Raw genomic sequence first — 27,488 nt, 5'->3', positions numbered from 1 at the left:
GCCTGTCATCATGAAGAAGTATTTTCTTTCCACTTTGGGTTCAGGAGCTTTCGGTATGGAAAGAGGCAGGGTCGGTCTTTAGTACATCAAAACCTGAGGACATTTGTACCTTTATCAATCATCAGGCTGCACAGACTGGCCAGAATTAACAAGGAGCTTTTTATTTCAATCAGAATTGTATCAACTTAGCATAGGAATAGGAGAAGGAAATGGCAACCCACTCCAGTGTTCTTGCCTGGAGAATCCCAGGGATGGGAGCCTGGTGGGCTGCCGTCTGTGGGGTCACACAGAGTCGGACACGACTGCTAAGTCAGACGTGACTTAGCAGCATCAGCAGCATAGGAACAATGTTACCTCAGGGAGACTCTGATTCATCTTACTTCTGAGGATAAAACAAATTAATTATTAATTAATAAGCATAGTTTATTTGGTAGGTAAAAATCTTTAACAACAGTGATCCATGGGAGAGGTGATAAAGGAGTTTTAGATGATAAACAGAGTAGGAAGACAGGATTGAAAGATTGTTGAAGTCTGGCTCTGTTGTTGGATATTTAATGATTTTTGTTCTTGTCATTTTGAAAAAGTGGTCTATTAGATATGATTGATTGTATCTAGCTCTTAGCCTCAGGTTTATTTATTTTTTAGTCCCCCTCAACATTTTATTATGAAGAATTTCTAATATACAGCAATGTTGAAAGATTTAACAGTGAATACTCATGTATTCAACACAAAGATTCTGCCATTCTTGGTTTTCTATACTTTGTTGATCACGTATCTGTACACTTAACCATTCCTCTTTCCATCCCTGATACATTTTGTGTTCTTGTATATTTGGTTAAGTTTATTTTGATAAGAAAGTCATCATCTGAATGGGAGAAGTCAATGATTTATTCTCAGCCCCCAGGATAGTAATAGCATACACATACATGAAGCAGTACTTTTAAAAAGTTGATGGTAAGAATTACTCTTACTGGAAGGATTTCTTAAGAGTCAAAGTGGGGGCAGAGTAAAAAATGTGAGAGCAAGTGAGAGTGAAAGTCGTGCTCAGTGCCGTCCGACTCTTTGCGACCCCATAGACTATACAGTCCATGGAATTCTCCAGGCCAGAATGAATGGGTAGTCTTTTCCTTCTCCAACGGATCTTCCCAACCCAGGGATTGAACCCAAGTCTCCTGCATTGCAGGCATATTCTTTACCAGCTGAGCCACAAGAGAAACCAAGAATACTGGAGAAAAATAAGGATTTGGGAAAATAATCAATATAATAGGTAATGCAGGAAAACATTCTTTTTCATACAGTATTTTTAGTTTCACTTTGCAAACTACATAGAACCAGTTGTTATTGTTTCCAGTAAATGACAACCATCATGGAGCAGAAAAGGAAGTAAGTTAAATGAAAAGTTTTAAAGAAAATCCCTATAGGTCGAGGCTAATAATATAATACAAAGACCTAAGATATCAGTTTGTGTCAGCTTTACATCCTCTGGACAACTTACAGAATATAATTGTGTAGCTTTCCTTCTCACTGCTAGTCAGAATCCACAATGCTAGCCCTTGTGGAGTTCTGCCTGCAACTCTGAAGGGCCTGAAAAGGTCATAGGGCAAAATCTTGATTATGATTCAGAAAAGAAGGCGTAGTCACTTTGTTCCTCATGAACTAAGCAAACACTAGAAAGCTGTGATTCTTTTGGAGGGCGATTTCTGGTTGCTGTTGTTTTCTGGCAGTGCATCTCTACTGGAAATGCAGAGCTGCAGAGTACTAATGAGCATTTATCCCTTCTATTTTTAGTTCACTTCTTTAACTGAGATGAACATGATATAATCTCACTGAGTCAAAGGATGGCATCTAGTCCTGTGCTTCCCACCGAAGACCAACAGGTTTCCTTGGGCATTGATGATCTCCATTTTTCACTGCAAGGTAATTAAGATTGGTTGGGGTAACCCCATGGCAACTCTGCAAACCTCACTGTCATCTGTTCACAAATTGTACGGCTTTCTGTCTCTCTTAGGGTAAAATCTATACATATTGTTGTGTTAGTCGCTCAGTCGTGTCTGACTCTCTGCATCCTCATGGACTGTAGCCTGCCAGGCTTCTCTGTTCATAGAATTCTCTAGGCAAGAATAGCCCAGAGAGTGCATAGCCTTTCCCTTCTCCAGGGGATCTTCCTGACCCGAGGAGCAAACCCTGGTCTCCGTCATTGCAGGTGGATTCTTTACTGTCTGAGCCACCAGGAAAGCCCCAAATATATACATATGTCTGCCTTTTTCCATTTGTAGAAGCTTTAAGTATACTTCAGTATCTTTATTGCTATCTCAGTATCTTTATTGCTTAGGAAAATAAGGAATACCTAAAAGGAATTTGGTTTTTTGGTTTTTTACTCTTCAGTGCATGTTTTTTTTGCAATGAAAATTAATTAATCATAGTTTGTTGTCATTGTTTACGCTTATTTTACATCTTTTTGTAAATCCTCTTTTAAATGTAATATGCTATTTTTGTCCTAATAAAAAGGAATAACAGTAATATTAAAAGTGATTGAACTTTCAGTCACATGAATTATATGTGAATTTCATGCCAGTACCGTCTGTATTTTTTTTAATGCTTCTTGGCAATCTTTGTTATGTATTTTGAAAATTCATTTATCACTAGACTCTACGTTTGTTGCAAATCTTGAAGGTGAGTAAAGTTAGCTAGTGTAGAAAAAATAAGGCTATAGCAAGTCTTTGAAAATACTTATGTAACTCTGTGTTTTAAAGTAGTATAAAGATTATTGACAATATTATGTAACATTCTTAGAATGTTACTTAGAAGCCATAGCCACAGGTTTGAGTCACTTGTTTTTTAAATTTTTTAATTTATTATTCAAAAATTGAAATTATAGACATACAACAATGTATCAGTTTCAGGTGTACAATATAACAAAATTCAATATTTGTTTACCTTGTGAAATAATCACCAAAATAAGTCTAATTAACATTTGTCATTGTATATAGTTGCAGAGTTTTGTTCTTGTGATGAGGACTTTTAAGATTTACTCTCTTAGCAACTTTTAAATATGTAAAATAAAGTATTGTTAACTATAGTTGCCATGCTTTGCATTATATTTATTTGAATCATGTATGATCAGGTCCCCGAAAGACTTTCCTTTGATATCTCTTTTTAATTAAAAATGTGTTTTGAATGATTACCTTCTTGACTTTAGGGGTCAGTGGCTTTTAAAAATAAACACCATATAATTTGTATAGGCTCAGAAACATAATATGTTGAGTACTTTAAGAATTTTTAAAAGCTTCAGTAAGTACATTTTTATAGTGTCATATACTCTTCATCAGTAGTTGGAATCAATTTTTCATTTATCTGAAAAAATCCAATGTTCTTGTTTGTTTCTGATGTTTTGGTTGCATGTGAGTAACAATAACTCACATGACCTAAAATGTGTCAGGAAGGTAGTGCATCAATAAATGGTCAGGTAAATCCAGTTTCTTTCTTTTTCCTGAATCAATTGATCCTGATATTTATTTATTTATTTTTCCTTCCGATTTTATTGAGATATAATTAATGTACAGCACTGTGTGAGTTGAGGGTGTACAGCCTAATGATTTGACTTACATACATCATGAAATGAATATCACAGGTTAGTGAACATCCATCATCTCATATAGATGCAAAATCAAAGAAAGGAGAAATTTAGTTCTATTTGATGAGAACACTTAGAATTTACTCTCTTAGCCACTTTCAATATGTACCATAGAATAGTGTTAGTTATATTTATCATGTACATTACACCTCTGATACTTATTTGTCTTAGACCATGTGAAAGTGAAAGTGAAGTCACTCAGTCCTGTCTGACTCTTTGCAACCCCATGGACTGTAGCCTACTAGGCTCCTCAACTAGATTTAATTTAGTGGTCCTTTTGAAACTTATAGAAGTATTTAATTACTATGTTATGTAACAGGAGCTAATATAGTGTTGGAAGTCAATAAAACCTCAAAAACAACCAATCGAACATACAAACTCATAGGAAAAGATCAGACTTGTTGCCAGATGTGGCAGTGGTGGTGGAGTTGGCTGAAAGCAGTCATAAGGCGCAGACTTCTAAAGGTAAACCTAATTTCAAATGCTGGCTCTGACACTTACCAGTTCTTAGATAAGAGACTTTATCTTTTTTGAGTCTCCGTTTCCTCATATTTAGAATATGGGTGATAATGCCTATCTTGCCCCTGTGCTTTGAGGATGAACATTTTGCAGGCTTAGCACAGCGCCTGCCAGATACAGAGTAGGAACTCAGTAGATGCATCATAATTTCTCTGCATTTATTGCAGTTAAAGTCTTTGTTCCAAAGGATTTTTGTGCAGGAGCACAAGGCTAGAGTAGAAACTGTGTGCTGGACGGGAAGAAATTGTAAACCAGAAGTCTGGTTTTCATTGACTTGTGTTTTGTTTTGTTTTGACATTTCTATTCAACTCCGGGAAATAGTGGAGGTCAGAGGAGCCTGGTGTGCTGCAGTCCGTGGGGTCACAAAGAGGCGGACATGACTTAGCGACTGAACAGCAACAACAATTCAGTGGCTTCGCATCACATGTACAATAAAGTCTAAACTTGGTGGTGTGGCTCACGCAGACTGTTTGCTGTGCACCTTTCCCTGTACCCTCATCTCCTACAAGCACCCGTTCTCCAGTCCTGCAGGCTCCTGAGGAGTCGGCCCCGCACCACCCCGCCCACTGCTTGTGTGCTTTTGTTAAGGTGGTTGTTGCCCCCGTGCCATCTCCTCCCGCAAGAGTCCAGCTCATCCAGTCCTCCTATGTCCCTGTCCATCCCAAACTTAACCAGACTCAGCTTCCTCCACAAGCCCCACTCTTCCTCTGGCTAAGATTTACGCTCCTCCTTTCTCCCATAGCACCTACTTTAGCACTTATCATAGTGTTCATATTATAAGTGTTATATTTAAAAATGCTTTCTTCCCCACTGCAGAGTTTTATGTAGCATGCTCTAGCTTACACAGCACCCTTTTGTACATTATCTCACTTGATCCTCACACCCACATTGTAAGGTAAGATATTTTATCTTCCATATACAGGGAAGGAAGCTGTGGCTCACAAAGGTGGAATTACTCTCCCAGGGTCACGCAGCTAGCGAGCAGCAGAGCTAGGTTTTGACCTGGAGGGTAATTCTCTTTCCACTGCACCACACCCACTCTGACACAGTTCAGAGAACAATCTGAAAGAGGGAATTTTCCTAACAACTTTCTTTGGAAAGTGCACATCAATCTTAGCTTTATTTTAGTCAACCCGTAGCGAACTTTTATTTTTTAAAAATTTACAGCCATCTTTCACATCCTGAATATGAATGGGCATTTTTAAGTAACAGGTTCACAGGTTCTCAGGTTCACAAATAGCTCAAAATAATTAACAAATTACTGGTAAATGAGTGTTTCCTATAGCATGTTTTTAATAAAATTTGGTTATTACAGTTTGTTTTACAATAGGAGATGAGTGTGGGCTGTTTGGCAGTGGCAATGTGATGTGCTGCTAGTGTGAATGATTTGCCTTCATGGTCTCTTTAGAGGAATGTAGAGCTGGGTATATTGCTCAATAGGGGGAGAGGTGGAAAGCCAATACTATAATGTAGTTGCCTTTACACAGAACAAGAGCTGCTCACATTAGCTACGTACCCTCAACCGAGGAGTTCCCGTGACTGTAGAATGAAGGCTTAACTGTGAAATGAATGGGTGTCCCAGAGTTAAGTTCTATATTGTTATTAGCAGATTTACAATGATTTTTCTGGCCTGAATTCTTTCTTGTTGAAAGAGAGAAAGAAAGCAAGGAGAAAGAGAAGGAAGGAAAGAAAGAACTTGTATGTACTTCTGACGGTAACTTTGGTTTCATTGCAGCATTGTTAGCTATGTAGGCAAAAAATTGATAGATAACATTATGGATATTGGTTACTTCCAAACTGCAGGCTGTTGGCAGTAGTCTTAAAAGCATTCAGCTCTGTCCACTCTGTAAGCCGACTTGTATTTCACAAAATTCACACGTGCTTAATGATCCTTGGAGTAATAGGAAAAAGATTTTATGTAAAATGAGAGTCTCAGGATGACTGCTCATAAGAAAGTTTTTTCCTCCTCAATTTCAGAGCCTTTTTAAAAGGAAGAAAGAGGCCTATTTAACTAACAATGCCTGTTTTATTTTAACCAAAAACTTACATAAGATGAGACAATTACTGCCACACCTTTCCTGCAAATAATATGCTCAAGGAAAGACTAAAATGTCTGCATTGAAATGTGGTGAATCATTGTTGATTTGCTCTGAAAACAGGTATCTTATGTATTCAGGGCCAACAAGGCATCAGACCTAAGGAATCAGGCAGTGCCTTGCTGAAATTCATAGAGCAGGACAATAAACAAGCAACTTTGTCTTTCTCTTTGTTCATCATTCGTGTGATCTTTGAGAAAATGTCTTTATGGAGGGATTTTTTAAGGGTCGTTTTTGTAAAGAGAGATTTGTGTTTTCTTAGTGTAATGAGGATGACAGCATTGAAATGGTTGGCTTTTGGGGAGGAAAAGGAAATGGAATTTGTGAGTTTGAGAATTTATGAATTTGATTAATGTAAAAAAATGGAATTTATTTTAGTTTAGTGCATTTGTGCTACTATAGATGGTGCACATTTGAAGTAAATTATATATATGAAAGTTCCAGCTATTTAAAATGAGAAATAAATGGCTGCTATTTGCTTAACTGAAGTTTCCATTATAGAATTTCTTTACACCCTTCCATTGGATTTCTTACTTGGCAAAATGACAGGTGCTTCCTTCCCTCTTATCCTAAGAGAATGCTGCTGCTGCCGCTAAGTCGCTTCAGTCGTGTCCGACTCTGTGTGACCCCATAGATGGCAGCCCACCAGGCTCCCCCAGCCCTGGGATTCTCCAGGCAAGAACACTGGAGTGGGTTGCCATTTCCTTCTCCAATGCATGAAAGCGAAAAGTGAAAGTGAAGTCGCTCAGTCGTGTCCAACTCCTAGTGACCCCATGGACTGCAGCCTACCAGGCTCCTTTGTCCATGGGATTTTCCAGGCAAGAGTACTGGAGTGGGTTGCCATTGCCTTCTCTGTCCTAAGAGAATAGTAACTACATTTTTTTTTTGTCTGAAATAACATCTCTACTAAGCTTGTCAGGTGGGGAAAGTTATGTTCAGAGGATAATTCTTTGATGTATCGGGCAGATATGATTATAAAAGCAGTAAGGGGTAAAGTTGAATAATACCACCGAGTTTTCAAGTTGTATGGAATTTTCTTTGCTATTCTGTTTAATTTTGAGATGAAAGGAGGAATCCCTTCAGTAACATTTCTGAGATGAAGATTCTGGAGGGAGTTGAATTCAAGCTAAGAAGTTTGAGGATTATGCTTTTAGGTAGCGGATAGTTATGGGTCTTGAGAAGGAGAGGACAGGGTCCATGGTGAGAACTGTGCTTTAGGAGACTAATCTGACTTTGAGGTATGGGAAGACTTGAGAGGGATGAGAAAGTGAAGTTGGAGAAACTGACCAGAGAGTTCTACTCAGTACTCTGTGGTGACCTAAATGGGAAGGAAATCTAACAAAGAGTGGATAAATGTCGGGGTATGACGATTCATTTAGCTGTTTAGCAGGAAAGTAACACAACACTGTAAAGCAACTGTAGTCCAATAAAAATTAAGTAAAAAAGAAAAGTTTTGCAAATATCTGGGTGTTGGGTAATATTGGCTTGGATTTGAGTGACAGCAGTGAGTAGGAAAGGATGGGACAGATAAGAAACTGTTAGGTGGACTCTGTAATTATAATATATAATATAATATGACTCTGCAAATATTGACTATGGGTAATAAGATGGAGAAGAGCCAAAGTTAGAAGCTGAGCTGCTTAAAATAAAGCAGTAGCAAGTAAAATGTCCAAAGACCTCCCTTTTGATTTAGTGTGTTTTCACTATTATAATAGCATCAAATAGTAAGACCATTAAGTACTGTTTTATATCAATGTATTTAAAATAAATTGTTGCAGATAAAAGATCCTGTTTTCAAAGAAACTCTTTCTTGAGAACTTCCTATGTCGTGGAAAGCTTAAAAGCATAACACAGGTAGAGGACCCATTTGAAAGTCAAATTAATAGTGAGTGAAACTGACACCTGGAATTTAACACAATATTTTAAATCAACTATACTTCAAAAAAAAAAAAAAAAGTGAAATTGACTGACTAGGCTGACTCATTTTGTGATATTTTAAGTGGCAGCTGTGACAATTTTGAATTATTTTGGACAATTAATATATTTCATATTTAAGTTTTCTTTTTAACACATAAATATGATAATTTGGGGGCCATAAAAGAACAAAAGACATTTATGTACCTCGAGCACATTATTTTGTTTTGAAAAATGAGGTGGGCCCATGATACCTCATTAGAACAACAGTTTTCAAATACAGAATATCATCATCCATTAGACAAAGGACTAGGAAGGAGTGTGTATTCTATTACCTTTGCACCATATGAGGAATTAACTTTCATGCAGTCCTGCTAAAATGCTGGTGGATGGTTAATCCTCTGCGTGAACCTGTATAAAACCACGTTTAGCCAACTTACTGTGTTGTTTCAAACAGTGCTCATACGTTTTATTTAGTGCTGTTATCTTCCAGATGACATATTTTAAAAGATTGAAAAGCCCTTTGTGTCTTCCGAGTAGACCTTGCTTTGTGGACTGAGCAGTGAAATGTGAGTCTCTACAGTTATTACTCTAATTTATTCATGATTTACTGAGTATCCATCTGAAGGGTGGCTTTCAATTTAAGTATAATTTTTAATAATATTAGAAAGTATTTATGTTCATTGAGGTAGATTACAAGCATAATTGTGTGATGTTGAATTTTATTCAGCTGTTCAGTAAATACTGGGTGCCAACCATAGGTAGGATGTTAAGGCTGCAAAGATGAAGAGACTGAGCACCTTCCAGAGATGTGTAGCCAAGCTGTGCTTTTGCCTATTGATGTCAGGAGAAAGTGACATCAACAAATCATCCAAATGAGAACTTCACTGGAGTTTTTCCTGCTGAATCCTCTGTAATTGTTTCTTATCCTGGAGTTTCCTTTTGTCTTTGGACATCACTTGTTCTAATCAGCCATCTGAGTTCCTCTAAGGGTGTGTTAGGTACCCTGCATAGGAAATCTTGTATCCTTATTGCCGGTGAAATTTCTGACATGTTTTAGGCTTTTAATAAACAACTATGTAATGAAAAAATGAGCAGCCATTCCAATATAAAAGTATAAATAAGGAGTCTGAGATTAATATATACTCACTACCATATATAAAAAAGATAATCAACAAAGACCTACTGTATAGCACAGGGAACTCAATATTCTGTAATAACCTATATGCGAAAAGAAGCTGAAAAAGGATGAATGTATGTATAACTGAATCACTTTGCTGTACACCTGAAACTAAAACACTATTGTAAATAAGCTATATTCCAATATAAAGTAAAAATTTAATTTAGAAGGAAAATATATATATAAAGTACCCTGAATTTGAAGAATTGTTCTGTGTTCAGGAAAATTAGGATAGAAATATAGATTTCTTTAGAAACAAGGCAGTAAGGTGTGTATGTGATATTTAAGGGCTCAATAGTGTTTTAGTATCGTGTTTCTGAGAGAAATTCTATTCAGCCTTATGACAGTGAGTGAATGAAGCTGTGTGAAGTCCAAGAAAGAGGAGTAGATTGAATAAAATGCTTTTGAATAGAATTTCTGCCCTTTTGCACTCAGGTCCCCACTGTGGGATTTTGATGGAACTGATGAATGAAGGGTAAGAAATGTGCAGACAGTATTTTTGCTCCTCTAACCAAGGCAGACCGCTTCATTATTATGAATAGAAGCAAATTATCTCTGGCTTTCTTTTTTTTTTTGCCAATTAGATGATTATTACACCCAGAGAAATTAATTAAGTTATAGTCCTTCATCAGCTATCAGTGCTGTACTGTTTCAACAAAAAACCTTCCAGAAAATTCCTGAAATCATAATAGCTGAGATCTTTTGCTATTTTTTTTCTTTTTTGGAGGATTATTAACCTCCATATTGTAAAGCTTCATAATTTTAAAAATATTTCAATTAAATGAAAAACACAATGACTCTGTAAGAAGTAGTGTTTTCAGTGGACAGTGTTTTTCAGGGAAAGGTCCCTTTTCCCCTCTCCACCGCCACCCCTTAGTGATAGATGTATACTGTTTCGTCTTCTGGGAACTTTGGTTCTGTTTTTGCCAGGGATAAGCTTACTTTATTCTGGGTCAGTTACATTTTGAAAAGTAGGGCAAGATAAATCCAAGGTCATTTAAGAGTCCTGTTAAAGTAGGTTAACAAAGATCTCATTCATTTCTTATAGAAATCAGAATCCTTTTTAATTAGTCCCGTGGGAGATACAAGATTTTTTTCTGAGCATTTGTGTATGCCTGTGTCTTGGGAGGGGGTGTACTTATTCGGAGCTTGAAGTAGTATGTTAGAAGAAATAAAACTCAAAATGATTTCCCCTTAGGAAATGGTAAAGTTTGAAATAAATATGAGAGATTAATTTACAACCACTTAGTGGTTTTAGTGTGTGATTTTATACTCTAAAAAATCAGAGGTCACTGTAAATGTGCCTCTTCAAGGGATTACTTCCCTCATCTGGTTTCATCACTGGTGATTATAATTCTTCCAAACAGTTCCATTTTTCCAGAACGTTCAGCAGAGAAACTTGGTACTCAGTATGTATGGGAGGTGAAGTTGACTGATAACCACCAGGTATTTTTAAAGTCATTTAAAAATGATAGATAAAGGCTATGAATGATTTATTACAGAAAGAAACGCAGTGAGTGAGGTTCTCAATGTGTGTATCTTTACAGGAGTGGTATGAGAGTCTGGGTGGACAGTCTCTCCTGGTCATTCATGGTCTTTGAGGTGACATGTGTTGAATGAGCATGGGAAGAAAAGGGAGAAGAGTAGCTACACACACTTGCTGTCTGCCTCTGGGGTGGGGCAGCACCCTCAGGTTTTGCTTTGGTCCTTTCAGCCTTTGCTACACAGAGGACCGCCAATTACATGGGCAGTGAAATGCTACACAGTCAAAGGCACTTGGTTCAAATATAGAACATGTGGCCCTTCTCAAATTTGAGTAACATGTAAGATCTTTCCAAAACGTTGGCGTTGTTGGCCCTGTCTTCAGTTAAGGATATTCATAGTGGGAACTAGTTCTGCTCTGTGCCTCTGTCTACCTCAGTTTGAATGTTTACTTGGCAGAACTTCCAGGGTGGTTTGATGTCTTCAAAACAAAATGTTTCAAAAGTACAGGTGAATTCGCACTGAACTGCTTCATTGCATAATTACAGTTTTTATGAATACAGGTCAATCTATTCATTAATATATTCATGTAATCTGTGTTCCTTGAAACCCCATTTGTATCAAGCACTATTTTTTTTTAAATCAAGCACTCTTTTGGGTTGTGAGATTATTGAGGTGAATGACTCCAACAAACTTCATGTGTCCATGATGCTTGCATTTCAATTGGAGAGACAATAAATAATTAACAAAAAATATCAAATATTAAAAATGGATTTATGTAATTGTTGTTCAGGTGTCTTCTTTAGATCAGGTTGTCAGAGAAGGAGAAGACACTTAGGGAGAGATTGAATAACATGATGGAGCTGCTGTGCAAAAAACTGGGGAAGAACATTTTAGTCTGAGGCAATGACTCAAGGAAAAGCTCAAAAGTAGAAACAAACCTGGTGAATTTGTGGAGCCAGGGGAGCCTGGTGTGGTTGGATTGTGGTGGACGAGGGGCAGTGTGATTGGTATTGGAGAGCAAGGCAAGGCAGAGCTTGGTCAGGCAGGGATTCGTCAGCTCTAAGGTTAAGGTGTGTGGAAGGGAAACCTTTGGAAAATTTTAATGAAAGGAGTAACATGATCTGATGTACATTTTCCAAAAGATCATTCTGGCTGCTGGGTGGAGAGGGGATTATCTGGGAGTGGGAGGGGAAACAGGAAAGCCAGTTTTGTTGTAGACATGGTGAGATATCAGACTTTGGACCAGAGTGGTAGCAATGGGATGAAGAACCATGGATTTTTTTTTTTTCCCCAAAGGATATTTGTGAATGTTGGGATGTGTGGGGGTGAATTATAGGAGAAATTAAGGATAATTTCTAAATTTTTGCCTTGAGCAGCTGAGCAGTTGCTTATATAATGTATTATGATGAAGCAGTTTGGTGAATAAACAACTTTTGGGGGAAATCAAGCATTTATTTTTGCCAGGATAGATATGAGATGCTTATTTGATATCCAAATGGAGATATCTAGTAGATAACTGGATATCAGGACTCAGAGTTCTAGAGACTTGACAGCTATCAGCATATGGCTCGTGTACTTCTATTTAAAGCCACTGACTGATTGAGATCACCTGTGGAGCTAGAGCAGCCCTTTTAGGTCCTGTGGTGTTCAGAGGTCAAACAGAAGAGGGAGGAGCAGGCAAAGAACACTGAGGATTGGTCAAAGCCAAAGAAGGAAAACTAGGCAAGCTGGTGGGCTGGAAACCCCTCTGTGAAGATATTTCAAGAAGAGGGTATGGTCAACTGTGTTGAGTAGACAAATGGCCACTGGATTTGGGCTCATAGTGTCAGTTGGTGACTCAAACACATTCGCTACACTCAGGTGGTGAGGTGGAGGCCTGACTGGAGTTAAGGAGAAAATGAGAGGTGAGCAAACAGAAACAGTGACTTAACATTTCAAGAGATTCGGATGATATCAGGTACTTGTTGAAAGAAAACATAGGATTTTTTTAAAGTAAGAGACGCTACTCCATTAATGGTTATGCTTTTCCTAAGTATAGGTTTGTTTTTTTCCTAGGGTCCCATTCATTTATTTATTTGTTACTAAGCAAGTTATTTTTTTAAATGCTTGTGATGTATAAGACACTGTACTGAGCTCAGGGAATGGCACATAGCTTTTGCTATCCGGAAACAAAGATACAGACCAGTCTATCAGCAGTATAGTATGATGTGTGCTACAGGAGGAAGGTGGCATGGTACTGTAGAAGTTCAGAGTAGGAATACCTCCCTCAGACTTGAGGCTCAGGGAGAGCTTCCCATAGGAAGTGGTTTCTAAGCTTAGACCTAACGTGTTAACAGATGAGAAGGCTGAAGATGGAAAGAGGGTTGCAGGCAGTGGTGACAGCGTTTCAAAGCCAGAAGATGTCTGAACATGGCACATTTAAGGAAATGGATGTTCAGTGAGTCTGAAGTTTGGAGTTTGAAGGAGAGTGTGAAAAGATGAAGTCATGTAGGGACTTCCCTGGTGGTCCAGTGGTTAAGACTTTGCCTTCCAATGCAGGAGGTGCGGGTTGGTTCCCTGGTTGAGGAGCTAGGATCCCACATGCCTTCAGCCGAAAAACCAAAGCATAAAACAGAAGCAATATTGTAACAAATTCAATAAAGACGCTAAATTTTTTTTTTAAAACTGAGGTCATGTAAGCGTATAGAGGTTTGACATTTTCCTTAAGACCAAGAGAAGGCAGCAGAAGCATTCTGAGTAGAAGCTTATTCAGAACTGGTGATGTAGAAATCACCTAGGGGGAGCTGTGGGGTGTGGTTGTGTGGGGTGGAATGTGAAGACGGAAGACCAGTTGAGTCTGTTACCGCAGTCTAACTGAGACATAATGGTGTCCTGATCTAGGAGGTGCTAGTACAGATAGAAATGGGTACCCAGAGATATCTAATAGGCCCAATTTTCAGAGCTGTGAATTTAAAAAAATTTTATTTTATTTATTTATTTTTAAAATTTTTATTGGAGTATATTTGATTTGCAGTGTTGTGTTAGTTTCAGGTGTACAGCAAAGTGAATCAGTTATGGTGAAAGTGTGAAGTCGCTCAGTCGTGTCTGACTCTTCGGGACCGTAGACTGTAGCCTACCAGGCTCTTCTGTCCATGGAAGTTCCCAGGCTAGAGTACTGGAGTGGGTTGCCGTTTCCTTTTCCAGAGGATCTTCCCAACCCAGGATTGAACCTGGGTCTCCCAAATTGCAGGCAGATGCTATACCATCTGAGCCAGCAGGGAAGCCAGCAGGAATCAGTTATACATATACATATATCCATTCTCTCTTTTTTTTTTAGATTCTTTTCCCATATAGGCCATTACAGAGTATTGAGTAGAGTTCCCTGAGCTATACAGTATGTCCTTATTACTTATCTATTCTATATATAATAGTGTGTATATGCCAATTCCAATCTCCCAATGTATTCCTTCCCCTTCATGTCCTGGTAACCATACATTTGTTTTTTACATCCATGACTCTACTTCTATTTTGTAAATAAGTTCATTTGTACCCCCTCTTTTTTTTTTAGGATCCACATATAAGGGATGTCATATGAAAAAATTTTTACTTTATTTCAGTTTTATTGAGATAATTATCAGGGCTTTTTGACTGAGTGGGTGTGGGAAAGGGAGGGAGTAGCAAGTATCAAAGATGACTCAGGTTTATTCTTTAGCAAAGGAACAGACGATGGAACCATTCACTGGGGGACAGATGCAGAACAACTTTGATGGGAGAGGGAGTTGGTTGAGATGGTAACTCAGTTCTGAAAACGTTGAGTTTGAAGTGTGTCCCTGAAATAATTAAGTGGAGATACCCAGAAGACAGTGGGGTAAACATACACACAGCTCAGGAGAAATGGACACCTGGGCTGAAGGTAAAGATGTGGAAGTGATGAGTGTATAAATGGTAATTTGTTCCGTGGGAGTAGATGACAGAATCTAGAGAAAGAGAAGAAGGGCCTAGACACAACATTCCAGAGATAAAAGAAGCCAAACAAACCCATAGTAGGGCTTGGAAGGGGTGTCCAGAGAAGTAGAAAGAAAACCAGCTGAGTGTGATATCATGGAATCCAAAGAGAATATTTCAAGGAGAGGGTAGTAAATAGTATCAAAAGTTTCAGGAGTCCAAAAAATACTGACAAGTATCCATGAGGTTAGCAGTGGGCATATTGTAAGTGGCCCAGCTGAGAATTAAGTGGAGAGGCAGGGGTAGATGCCAGATTTTTGTGGGTTGGGAAGTGAGTGGTAGGTGAGGAAGTGAAGATAGCCAGGGTAGACAATTCTTTCAAGAAGTCTGGATTTGAAGGGGAGGAGAGAAATAGGGTGATTCCTGGAGGAGAAATAGATCTGGCATTTCAGCTGATTTTTAATTATAATGAAAAGAACATGGATTTTGGTATCAGACGCATCTGGATTTAAATTTCTCTCTCAGCCAGATGTGACATCTAGAGCACAGTATCCAGGACATAGTAGATTTTCAATAAATGCTTATTGCATGAGTGGCTACAAATCCTTCATCTTTTGTATCTACAGTTTTTTCATTTACAGAATGCCTGCCTGAGCCCTTGACTAGAAATGAAAATGAAATGTTAGTTGCTCAGTCATGTCCGATCTCTGGGATCCCATGGACTGTAGCCTGCCAGGCTCCTCTATCCATGGGATTCTCCAGGGAAGAATACTGGAGTGGGTTACCATTCCCAGAAACTTTAAGGAAATAGTCTCATTGTTCCTTATCCTTCAGTCCTACTTATTCCTGGACATAGCATGCTTTCTGAGTCCCTTGAAGTGTGTCTTAGGATCCCCATAAATTAGAATAGATTTATATTTGAGTTATTAATTCATTATGTTAACATCTCAGAGTTTATTATTTCATTACTATTTTTGCTAGGTCCTTCCTGTTCCCTTGTATTTTTTTCAAGAATAAGTCACACGTATAAAACCCATCTAATTACTTTAGCGAGGGGTTTCTCAGAGTGAGCTGTGTGATCCCCCTCAGTCAGAATCTCTGGGAATTGGGGCATAGAACCCTGCAATTAACCTCTGACCTCCAGTTGATTAGCTGACATTCAAAACTGTAAGAATCCTAAATTTGTAACCACAGCACCATCCCTTTAGCTCAGTCTGGCTCTTTTGAACTCAGAAGTCAGAGGTGTTTGGACTGCTGGCTCAGATGGGAGGTGTTCAGGCTCACACCTTCAGAGGAAGGTGATTTTCAGAAGAAAAGTGCTCACAGTGTTAATGTGGTTGTTAAAAGTAGTAGGGAGTGAGAAATATGTGTTAAAAGAAATGTCATCATCTCTTTGATTTATTCATTCCACAGATATTTTTTATTGAGCAACTCAGGTGAGTCAGAAGAGGGTAGGAAAGAAGAGAAGCAAAAAGCACCCCAGATCCTAGGCACGCCATTTGCATTGCGGGCTCATTTTCATGTGCTGGAAGCGCAAAGTTTGTTTTTGCAGAGAGCCAGGAGCTGTGTTCCGTGTGGCTGGAAACAAAAGCCTCAGTGTGAAGGTCTCAGGTGTTTGCATGAGGGCGCGGTTGCCTCATGTGGCTACATGACCTGGCTGGATCCTACATGCTAAGGCTCAGAGCAGAAATTCCTTGCTCTGTGTCACAGCGTTTCCCAGCCAACTAAGACCTTAAATCTCTGGATTGACTTGGGAAAAATAGCAGCAAAGCCCCACTCGCACCTTCCAGCCAGATAACCAACAAATACTTTTTGAATCCGAACAATATGAAATGCACTGGGGTACGTACTGCACGCAAGATGAGGAGCAAAATCAGGGTTGGCCTGTGCTCTCCTGGGGCCCACAGGCTAATGAGGAAGCAGATAGTAATCAAAGAAGTTCATAGGTCTTAGCTGCTATTTTGGGGGTAACAGCATTATAGAGCTATAATTCAAGATGTGATTCACATACCATGCAGCTCACCCACTTACAGTGTGCAATTCAGTCATTTTTAGTATACTCACAAAGTTGTGCAACCATCACCCTTAATTTTAGAATGTTTTTATCATCCCTCCCACCCCCAAAGAAACCCCATACCCTTTCAATATTATTCCAAAACCTTCTCCTCCTCCTTGTATCAGCCCTGAACAAACACTGATCTACTTTCTGTGTCTATAGATTGTCCTATTCTGGATGTTTCATACAAATGGAATCATATACTATGTGGTATTTCGTGATGGCTTCTTTCAGTTAGCATAATGATTTCAACATTCATCCATGTTGTAGCTAATATTCATTTGTATAGCTCAAGCATAGTCTGGGCCAAGGATTGGTAGACTTTCTTTGTAAGAACAAAGTAGTAAATACTTAACTTGGAGGTCAGTATGGTCTGCTGCAACTATGCAACTTGCCATTTTAGCATGAACATAGCTACAGACAATATGTAAGTAAATGAATGTGTCTGTGTTCCAAAATAACTTCATTTAGAAAAATAGGCGATAGGCTACATTTGGCCTTTGGGGTTATCAGTTGTTGATCTCTGATCTACATCACAAGTGTTTAATCCTCTTAACAACTCTGAGGTAGGCCCTGCCATCCCCATTTTACAGATGAAAAGACAGGCTCACAGCTTGTATGTGTGGCAAATATGGATCAAACTCAGGTAGTCTAGCTCTAGAGTCCATGCTCTTAACTTTGTCAGTGATTATAAGTTGAGGCAAGTGCTTAAGTAGAAGAGGAAGACGAATTGGCTTAGGTTTCCTTTGGGATGCAACTGTTGAGCTGAGCCCTAAGTGTAATTTAGAAGTTAAGTATGTGAAGGGGAAAGAAAGAAAGAAAGAAAGAAAGAGAAGTAGCTCAGTCATGTCCGACTCTTTGCGACCCGGTGGACGGTAGCCCATCAGGTTCCTCCGTCCATGGGATTCTCCAGGCAAGAATACTGGAGTAGGTTGCCATTTCCTTCTCCAGGGGATCTTCCCAACCCAGGGATCGAACCCAGGTCTCCACATTGCAGGCAGACGCTTTAACCTCTGACCCACCAGGGAAGGGTGGTACAAACAGGTGTGGCAGGAGGAACATAACTTCTAGAGGTCCTGGAGGAAGATGGAGTGTCTGGAGCACTGGGGTCCAGGGAAGGGTAGTGTTAATATGTGCTGAAGCTGGAGAGATGTTGTGGGTGAACCAGGCAGGGTTTCATAGGCTGTTCTGCTTTTGATCCTCAGAGCAGATAGAAACCATCCGAAGGTGGAAAAGGTGCTGTGGGCAGATTTACTAGTTGAAGTGGAGAATAGATTGAAGGGAGCAGAGCCGACGAGATTGGCCAGGGCTGCGGTCTGCAGCAGAGCTGATGGGGCAGGAGGGCCGTCAGATGTAGAGAAGGAAGTGCATATGCCAGAGGCACGTGGAGGCAAAGTTGGCAGTATTTGGCAAAAGGCTGTACCTGGGGCTGATAAAAGATGGTGGCGTCAAACCCATGAGATGAAAGCACAGATGAGGACAAGTTTAGGGAGAAGTAGGGAAGTAGAGTGTGGTTTCAGTCCTGGAATGCTGGTTTGACAGTCAATTGCTGTTTCTTGTTTTTTTTTTCTTTTCCATAGTGACAATGTAGATTCTCCAGGGAGGAAGTACTAGAATGAAAAGAATTTTGAGGTAGAGATATGTTTGCATACTGTGCTTATGAGATATGTTAGCTAAGACTTAGCTTCTAAACTCACTTTTCTGATTCAGTAAGTAAGGCCTCAGTCTTGGTACTATTGATCTTTCTTGCTTGTTTGTTTGGCGTATGGTTGGTTGCAAGAAAATGTGTTGTAAATTGTCCCCTTGCTTTCTCTGTTGGTTAATAGTCTCCCCTTTGGTAGTTCAGTCACAGGCCTTTTCCTGTTTATTCTTAAGATATTTTAGGCTTTTCTTGTTTTGGTTGTGCGTGCCTGTGTATTTTCTTTCTCTTAATTTGTTTCTTCATTTCTATTTGTTATCATCTCCTTGAGAAACAATAGAAGAGGTGGCCTTATTGTTTTTAGTTCCCTTTCTATCAGATAACAGCTTGGGTAAGATTCTTTGGGATGGCTGTTGGAACACGTGGCTAAAATGTGTAGTATTATTGTCTTACTGAATCTATTTATCTTTACTGTGGCTGTCCCAACTAACAAGGAGTTGGCAGGATTGTTTCAGGGGAGAGAAACAGGGTCTCATTAGTACACGCCCTTTTGTTCAAGACATTTTCTTAGCAGAAGAAAGAAATTGCCCAGGGGGTTTTATTTATTCACTTTATTTATTTTTTTGAGTTTATGTTGTTTTTTAATTTTTACAGTGTTGTGTTGGTTTCTGCTGTACAGCAATGTGACTCAATCATAATTATACACTTTTTTTATATGTATAAAATATATATTCCCCTCTCCCCCATCCCACCCCCTAGGTCATCCCAGAGTGCCAGACTGGTCTCCCTGTGTTATACAGCAACTTCTCACCAGCTATCGGTTTTACACATGATAGTGTATATATGTTGATGCTATTTTCTCCATTTGTCCCCCCGTTTCCCTCCCCAGCTGTGTCTAAAGTTGCCCAGGGGTTTTTAAAACAAGGATTAGGATAAGACCTAGGCCTAGTAACCATTGCCAATAAATTCTTCTCCAGGCAACGACAAGTCAGTTTGAGCCTCAGTCTTTTAATCTTTACTAAATCTTTCAGTCAGCTAAATTTATTGAGTACCTCTTCTCTACATGGCACTGGGTTAAGAGGAAGCAAAAACACAAAAGGATAAAGGTTTAGTTTTAAGGTTTGTGCATTGAGTAGGAGAGAAGCCAGATGCAGGAGCATGACTGCAGTACGTGAGCAGAAAGTGGTACTTACCAGAAGACAAAACAAAACGGTTGAGTTTTTCACGGAGCTATCCTGTCATAAAGATACAGATGGGATCATTGTAAACACGTTACGTTATAACTTGCTCTCTTTCACTTAAGAAAACACACACACACAGGCACATATATATCTACTTTGTTCTTTTTACTAGCCAGATATAATTTTCTTCCTTCCTGTTAATGTGGAAGGTTTATGATCTTTTAAAAATTTTCTTATGTTTCAACAGATGCTTTTCTGATTTAAATAGTGTAGCTAAATCATGTTTATTTTGAATTATCAACTTAAAAAAAATCATGTATACTAATTCGTTTACATATACATTCATTCATTCAGTCAACAAGTTTTGACTGAGTGTCTTTTACTTCTTGGAGCTAGAGAGCCAGTGACCAATCAAAACAAATCCTTGCCCTTTAGAATTTCTTTTCTTTGCCTGCCTAAGCTAGAAGGGATGTACAGGAGATTGTTAATTAATGTTGTCTCAGGGCAAGGAAAGTGGGTGTTTGGGAAAGTTAAGAATAACTTGGAATTCTATTACTGTTTGAAAAAGTTGTTTTATGAGGATTATATACTTTCTAATGATAAAGATTAAAAAAAAAAAAAGATCCAACAAAGTGTTGTGGTAAGCCAGAACCAGAAGAGACTATTTCTGTTTTGCAAAGGGAACATTGAACAGAATATGTCTTATTTTAACAAATGTCAATCTAACACTCGCCATGTGCTGGGTGCTGGGGTTTCTGTGGGTCCAGAGGGATATGGAAGAATTGTCCAATCCAGAGGGTACATGGCATATTGATGCAGAAAACAGTGCAACTCAGTTGGGGAATTGTAGATACTCTGGTTTGGCTAGGGCAGTAGGATATGAGTGGAGAAGGTATGGGAGATGAGTCAGGAAAAAGTTGATCAGAGTCAGATTATGAATGAATGACCTAGAATGTTAGACTAAGAATTCATTAAGGAATTAGGGAATGATCAAAAGATTTTAATGAGGAGAATGAAAGATCCAAGTAATAAATCTGGGGCCATGTGCAGTAGACCTGTAATCAGTAATCCACTAGAGAAAGGGAAATTCCTGGATAGAAGGTTACAAAGCGTCCTTGGTGACCTCATGCAGTAGAGAACATTCTTGGAGAAGCCACATTGTAGTAATGCATTCCTCTGTATTTTAGTGAAAATGTAAATTAGAGATTCTTATGCCTGGGTGACTTTTAATAATGGGGAGGACTGCTGGAGTCAACATTTTAGATGAACTTTTGTGAAACTGGACCTTGCTGAGACCCAGTGGCCATGGTAGTTTTATAATGAGCTTAGTAATGAATTTATAATCCACCCTCTTTAATTGAGCTTAACTCAATTTGTTTTCATTTAAGTTCCCCTCCAGCTAAAGATATGAGTTGCCAGCTCACAAAAGGCAGATTGAATAAGAACAAACTCAGGGATTAAATGTATTTTTATGGTAATGACACCTAGAGAAAATCTTTTCCTTCTATGCCTCCTTTCTCAAACTCAGCCAGATTTTTACCAAGAATGATAAGGACACCTATATGGGCCTGAATAAAATTCACTGACTACATTTTCCTGTCTTATATATATTTTTTATTTGCCTTAATAAAATTAGGAGAGAGCATTTCTCACTCTCTCTACTCCTTGGTATTAAAAAAAACTCATCATTATGGTAGATTTTATTCTCTTTCTGCTTTTGTTTTTTTCCATCCCTAACATCTGCTGATTAAAAGGGCCTATTCTCATTATTTAGCCATAAAAAAGAATGAAGTAATGCCATTTGCAGCAACATGAATGGCCCTAGAGATTATCATGCTAGGTGAAGTAAGTCAGACACAGAAGGACAACTATCTTATGATGTCACTTAAATGTGGAATCTAAAAATGACACAATGAACTCATTTACAAAAGAGAAATAGACTCACAGACTTAGAAAACAAACTTATGGTTACCAAAGGGGACAGGTGGGGAGGAGGAATAAATTAGGAAGTTGAGATTAACATGTACATACTATTATATATAAAATAAATAATTAACAAAGACTGTATAGCACAGGAAACTCTACTCAATACTCTTTAATAATCTATATGGCAAAAGAATATGAAAAAGAACAGGTATATATGTATCTGAATCATTTTGCTGTATACCTGAAACTAACACAACTATAATATAAAATTAAATTAAATTTTAAAAAATTAAAGAAATAGAATAAAAAAATAAAAGGTCCTATTCTCTTCATGCCATTCTGTGAAAAGTTTTATTATTTTATTAGAAAGTTACTCTGAAAGTTTGAAAAATAAAACCCAACATTAATAAAATCTCACCACTCAAATTAAGTTGCTTTAAAGCATATGGATCTCAATTATTTTTTCCCCAATGGGTCAACCTTTGAAAAGAACAAAAGGTTACTTATCCTGCCATAGGGTGAGCTATTTGGCTCTGATTCCTGTTGAATTAATAGCACTTTTCAAGGGTAAGACAGTATGGAAGTGTGGGAAAAAGTGTCAAGGGATAAGTGACAATGCAAGGACAAAACATTCAATTGAGTGGGTATTAGGGTGTTTAATGACACCTGGGACATCTTTGTTTGCTGTTAGCAAAGGGTCCTTGTTGCATTTGAAGGTTTCTGATTTCCAGGATGACCAAATATCCTGTATTTGGACAACGCATTCATTAAAAGCCACGAAATTTCCTTTTTAAAGCTTTTCATGAAGGTTTCAATTGCTAACTGTAGAGTTCTGGGTAGGGATTTGTACTGACTGCTCATCTTATTGTTTTCCTCTTTGTTTTTATTAGATTTTAATCAAATTAGCTCAGATATAACAAAATTTTCATTGGAAATTTTTGGTTATTTTATATTTGTGTAGATTATAGATTGGGTGCTCAATTATTGAGCACCTTTTAAAGTGTAAATGAGCTATAACTAATTTCAGCTGGTAATACAGAAAAAATGAAATGGATTTAAAAAGTTGAAGAAATCCAACAAGGTTCAGTGCATCTTTAATCTCTACTTACAATTATAAAGACCCTAAAATTCCATTTACTCAGGTTCTCTTCATTTTCTCACCCTGAGCTCTCATCAGATTAAAACATTTTTAAGAACTCAAACTAGGTGTCATGCCAACCATTTCAGTTTAACCGTGTTAGAGATTAATAGGGGTGAATGGGAAGAGTCAAAGGAAAACAGTGTTTTAGAAGATAGAACAGACAGCTTTTCACAGAAGGAATGCAAACACATAAAGGTAGATTTGACCTTCTCAGCACAGTAAATAAAATATAACAATAATAATTAGTAAAATTATTGTTATTCCTACTCTTTTAGCAAATATTTATTTAGAATCTGGCCAGACTCTTCCAAGCCCTGGAATATTTCACAGATGAAACATCTTGTTTATGTGCTGCTTAAATTCTATTGTAAGAAGAGCAAGACATTAAATGATAAACCTACTACATATATGATATACAGAGTGCCTGTAGAACTATGGACAGAGGTTGTAACATCGTACAGGAAGTGGTGATCAAAACCATCCCCAAGAAAAAGATATGCAACAAGGCAAAATGGTTGTCTGAGAAGGCCTTATAAATAGCTGAGAAAAGAAGTGAAAGACAAATGAGAAAAGGAATAGATATACCCCTCAGAATGCAGAGTTCCAAAGAAGAGCAAAGAGAGATAAGAAAGCCTTCTTAAATGAACAGTGCAAAGAATGTAAACACTAGAAAACAATAGAATGGAAAACACTAGAGATCTCCTCAATAAAATTAGAGACACCAAGGGAACATTTTATTTATTTGCATTTATTGTGAGGATGGGCACAATAAAGGACAGAAATGGTAAGGACCTAACAGAAGCAGAAGATATTAAGAAGAGGTGGCAAGAATATGCAGAATAACTGTACAAAAAAGGTCTTAATGACCTGGATAACTACGATGGTATGATCACTCACCTAGAGCCAGAAATCCTGGAGTGTGAAGTCAAATGGGCCTTAGGAAGCATCACTGCAAACAAAGCTAGTGGAGGTGATGGAATTCCAGCTGAGCTATTTTGAATCCTCAAAGATGATGCTGTGAAAGTGCTGCACTCAATATGCCAACAAATTTGGAAAACTTAGCAGTGGCCACAGGACTGGAAAAGGCCACAGGACTGGAAAAGTTTTCATTTCAATCCCAAAAAAGGGCAATGCCAAAGAATGCTCAAACTACCACACAATTGCACTCATTTCACATGCTGGCAAGGTCATGCTCAACATCCTTTAAGTCAGGCTTCAAAAGTATGTGAACCAAAAACTTCCAGATGTTCAAGCTGGATTTAGAAACAGAGGAACTAGAGATCAAATTGCCAAAATCCATTAGATCATCGAAAAATCAAAGGAGTTCCAATAAACATCTGCTTCATTGATTACACTAAAGCCTTTGACTGTGTGGATCACAACAAACTGTGGAAAATTCTGAAAGAGATGGGAATACCAGACCACCTGACCTGCCTCTTGAGAAACCTGTATGCAAGTCAAGAAGCAACAGTTAGAACCAGACATGGAACAACAGACTGGTTCAAAATCAGAAAAGGAACATGTGAAGGTTGTATATTGTTACCCTGCTTATTTAACTTATATGCAGAGTACATCACGTGAAATGCTGGACTGGATAAAGCACAAGCTGGAATCAAGATTGCTGGGAGAAATATCAAAAACCTTAGATGTGCAGATGACACCACCCTTATGGCCGAAAGTGAAGAGGAACTAAAGAACCTCTTGATGAAGGGGAAAGAGGAGAGTGAAAAAGCTGGTTTAAAACTCAACATTCAAAAAACAAAGATTATGGCATCTGTTCCCATCAACTCATGGCAAATAGATGGGGAAAAAAAAAAGACAACAGTGACAGACTTTATTTTCTTGGGCTCCAAAATCACTGCAGATGGTGACTTCAGTCATGAAAAAAAAGACTGTTGCTTCTTAGAAGAAAAGCTATAACAAACTTAGTGTATTAAAAAGCAGAGACATCACTTTACTGACAAAGGTCTGTATAGTCAAAGCTATGGTTTTTCCAGTAGTCCTGTACAGATGGTGATAGTTGGAACATAAAGAAGGCTGAGCACCGAAGAACTGATGAACTGTGGTACTGGAGCAGACTCTTGAGAGTCCCTTTGACAGCAAGGAGATCAAACTGTCAGTCCTAAATGAAATCAACCCTGAATAGTCATTGGAAGGACTGATGCTGAAGCTGAAGCTCCAGTACTTTGGCCACCTGATATGAAGAGCCGACTCATTGGAAAACACCTTGATGCTGGGAAAGATTAAGGGCAGGAGGAGAAGGGGGTGACAGAGGATGAGATGGATAAATGGCGTCATCGATTCAATGGCCATGAGTTTGAGCAAACTCCAGGAGATGGTGGAAGGACAGGGAAGCCTGGTGTGCTGCAGTCCATGGGTTCACAAAGAGTGGGTCACAACTGAGCAACTGAACAACAATACTACATAGGTAGCTTACATAGAATGTTAAAGGTGGTAAGTACTGAAGAAAAATAAAAATCAAGCAGGACAACAGGCAGAAGAGGGTTGTTACAGTTTAAACTAGGATGGTCAGAATAGACCTTTACAGATGAGTACCACTTAAACCACGATTTGAAGGAGATGAGGGAGTTAGCTTGTGGGGATAGCTGTAGTGAGAGTATTCCTGGAAGAGAAGAGAGCTAGTGCAAAAGCCCTCAGGTGGGAATGTGTCTGGAGAATTTGAAAAAACAAACAAATAAACAAAAATGCAGATAGGCCAGAGTGGTTGGAGTGGAATGAGCGTGAGGAAGATGGTGGGGTGAAGGCAGGGGGTGTGGGGCTTGTAGCCATTTTAAGGGGTGAAGTGAGGAGCCCTTGCCCGGTTTGGAGCAGAGCTGTTTCCTGATCTGAGTTAACATGGAGCAGGATCGTGATAGTGAAGGTGGGGAGGCGTGCTCATATTCTGGGTGTATTTTGAAGGAGGACCTAAGAGGATTTCCTGAGGCATTGGATATGAAGTGTGAGAGGAAGAGCAATGGCAGCGTGTGATGGAGGAGGAAGACAGAGTATAGGGGAAGCATGGTGTTGGTGGGGGGCTCTCTCTTGCCCCAGGAAGGAAGACCCACCTCGAGTGTTCAGATCTTTCCCAGGACCCTCTGCCCGGTTAGTCAGAATGAGAGCTGGCACTTGCTCTGTGTTTCCTCGTTGCCAAGGTCCGTTCACTTCGCGTGAATCACTAAAAGTCTCTCGCAGTGTGTGCTTCCCACGAGGAACCTGCTCCATGTCCCACAGCTACTCAGTGACTGAGGCAGGGTTTGAACTCAGGTCTCTCTGACTCTAATTGAAGCTCATTTACAGTGAATTCAGTGGCAATATATTCTTCACGATAAATGTCAAGACCAAACTGCCACGACTTGATGAGCCTTTAGGATGTTTTCAGGTGTTCTGGGTTTATCTGAAGTTCCAAGTGTTGTTGGTTTAGACTGCAAGTCCTTTTGGATTATCAACTTTTTTTTTTTTTATTCTTTACAGGTCTTTGTACAGCACTGTTAAGGTCATGTAGGGGCTTAATTGTTTTGTCAGTAAAAAGTATTAAAAAACCATTGTCTCTTGCAGTTAGTCTGTGGGTGTAAAAAAATCTCCTATCAACATGTTATTTCCAAAACATTTCTTGGACAAACATCTGAAATTTAGACTAAATTCCAAGAGAGTTTATAAGATTGTGAGACACACGCACATTCCCAGAGTGACAGGTCTTTAATGCTCTGATTTGTTCAAATGGCTTCTGAGGCTTCTTTTTCTAACTGCCGTTGTCCTTTTTAAATAGCTGAACAGGAAGACACTCAGAAGAAAACCTTCACCTGCTGGATAAACTCACAGTTGGCAAAGGTAAGGAAAAACAGAGCAAATCAAGCTAAAACTATATTTAAGTGATTGCTCCTGTGCTCTCCTGTTTTGGTCTCCAAAATGGCAATGGTGAGAGATTGAAAGAATGTGTTGAATGTCACCTTGATCTTTTGTATTCTGTTTTGATATATTTGTTATTCTTTCCCAACACTAAAAGGGGGCACCTGGGCACTTCTGTTAAGGATGTGGGAGACAGTGCTATAAAATACTGAAAGCAGCAACATCTGTTTTATCAAACGCAATTATAATGGAAGTCCTATATGTTGAGTGTTAGACACTGTTAAGTTCTTTAAATGTACTGACTACTCATTACATTTCATTGAATTCGCAACATCCCATGATATAGATAGTATTGTTTCTATTTAAAGAGCAAGGAATGTAAGGCACAGAGTTGTGTGACTTCTAGATGGTCCCACAGCTTATAAGCGATAGTGTAGTAGTGTGGTGTCAGCTGCTCATGCAACCCCACGCATGGGCTTATGAAGCCCACCACGCTCCTCTGTCCATGGAATTCTCCAGGCAAGCCTACTGGAGTGGGTTGCCATTTCCTACTCCAGGGGATCTTCCTGACCCAGGGATCGAATCTGGGTTTCTCTCACTGCAGGCAGATTGTTTACCATCTGAGCTACCAGGGAAGCCAGATGCTATCCCAGGCAGTCTGGACCCGAGACCTTGATCTTAATCTCTGTGCCCCGCTGGCTGTCAGTGATTCTGAGTGCCTGGAGCAACCTAGATATAAAAATGAATGAGCCTCTCTCACAGGCTACCCATCCTAGCCCAATGCTTGTAGTTCTAAAAAGAATAAATTCATAAACAGGTTATTTCAGAAATCTTCTCTCCAAATAGGTCACTATTGGCTGATTCTATCTTGAATGCCACTTCTCCACACAGGTTTTAAGCTCTCAGTGAAAGCTGAAAGGGTGTTATGTTATTGGAAATCTACTGTG

The 27,488-nt window shown here is 38.8% G+C and overlaps 1 protein-coding gene and 1 long non-coding RNA gene across 6 annotated transcripts in view; one reads left to right on the top strand and one right to left on the bottom strand.

The window, feature by feature from the left end:
- SYNE2 (spectrin repeat containing nuclear envelope protein 2) overlaps window positions 1-27,488 on the top strand; it is a 323,973-nt gene that overhangs the window by 50,124 nt on the left and 246,361 nt on the right. For all 5 annotated transcript variants that reach the window (XM_040226258.1, XM_040226261.1, XM_040226260.1 and 2 more), the window contains exons 2-3: window positions 1,789-1,917; window positions 26,462-26,523. In XM_040226258.1, coding sequence (XP_040082192.1) covers window positions 1,839-1,917; window positions 26,462-26,523 — 141 coding nt within the window. In that variant the 5' untranslated portion in view covers window positions 1,789-1,838. The remainder of the gene's footprint in view (window positions 1-1,788; window positions 1,918-26,461; window positions 26,524-27,488) is intronic.
- Window positions 278-23,200, bottom strand: LOC120852836. Its single transcript, XR_005718667.1, has 3 exons — window positions 23,093-23,200; window positions 22,858-22,859; window positions 278-305 (listed from the first exon to the last, which is right to left on the bottom strand). It is a non-coding gene; the product is annotated as an uncharacterized LOC120852836 (long non-coding RNA).

Source organism: Oryx dammah, unplaced genomic scaffold, assembly GCF_014754425.2.
Source record: "Oryx dammah isolate SB20612 unplaced genomic scaffold, SCBI_Odam_1.1 HiC_scaffold_26, whole genome shotgun sequence".
NCBI classification, from domain to species: Eukaryota; Metazoa; Chordata; class Mammalia; order Artiodactyla; family Bovidae; genus Oryx; species Oryx dammah.
The sequence above is the reverse complement of the archived record's forward strand: the minus strand, read 5'-3'. Positions and strand labels throughout refer to the sequence as shown.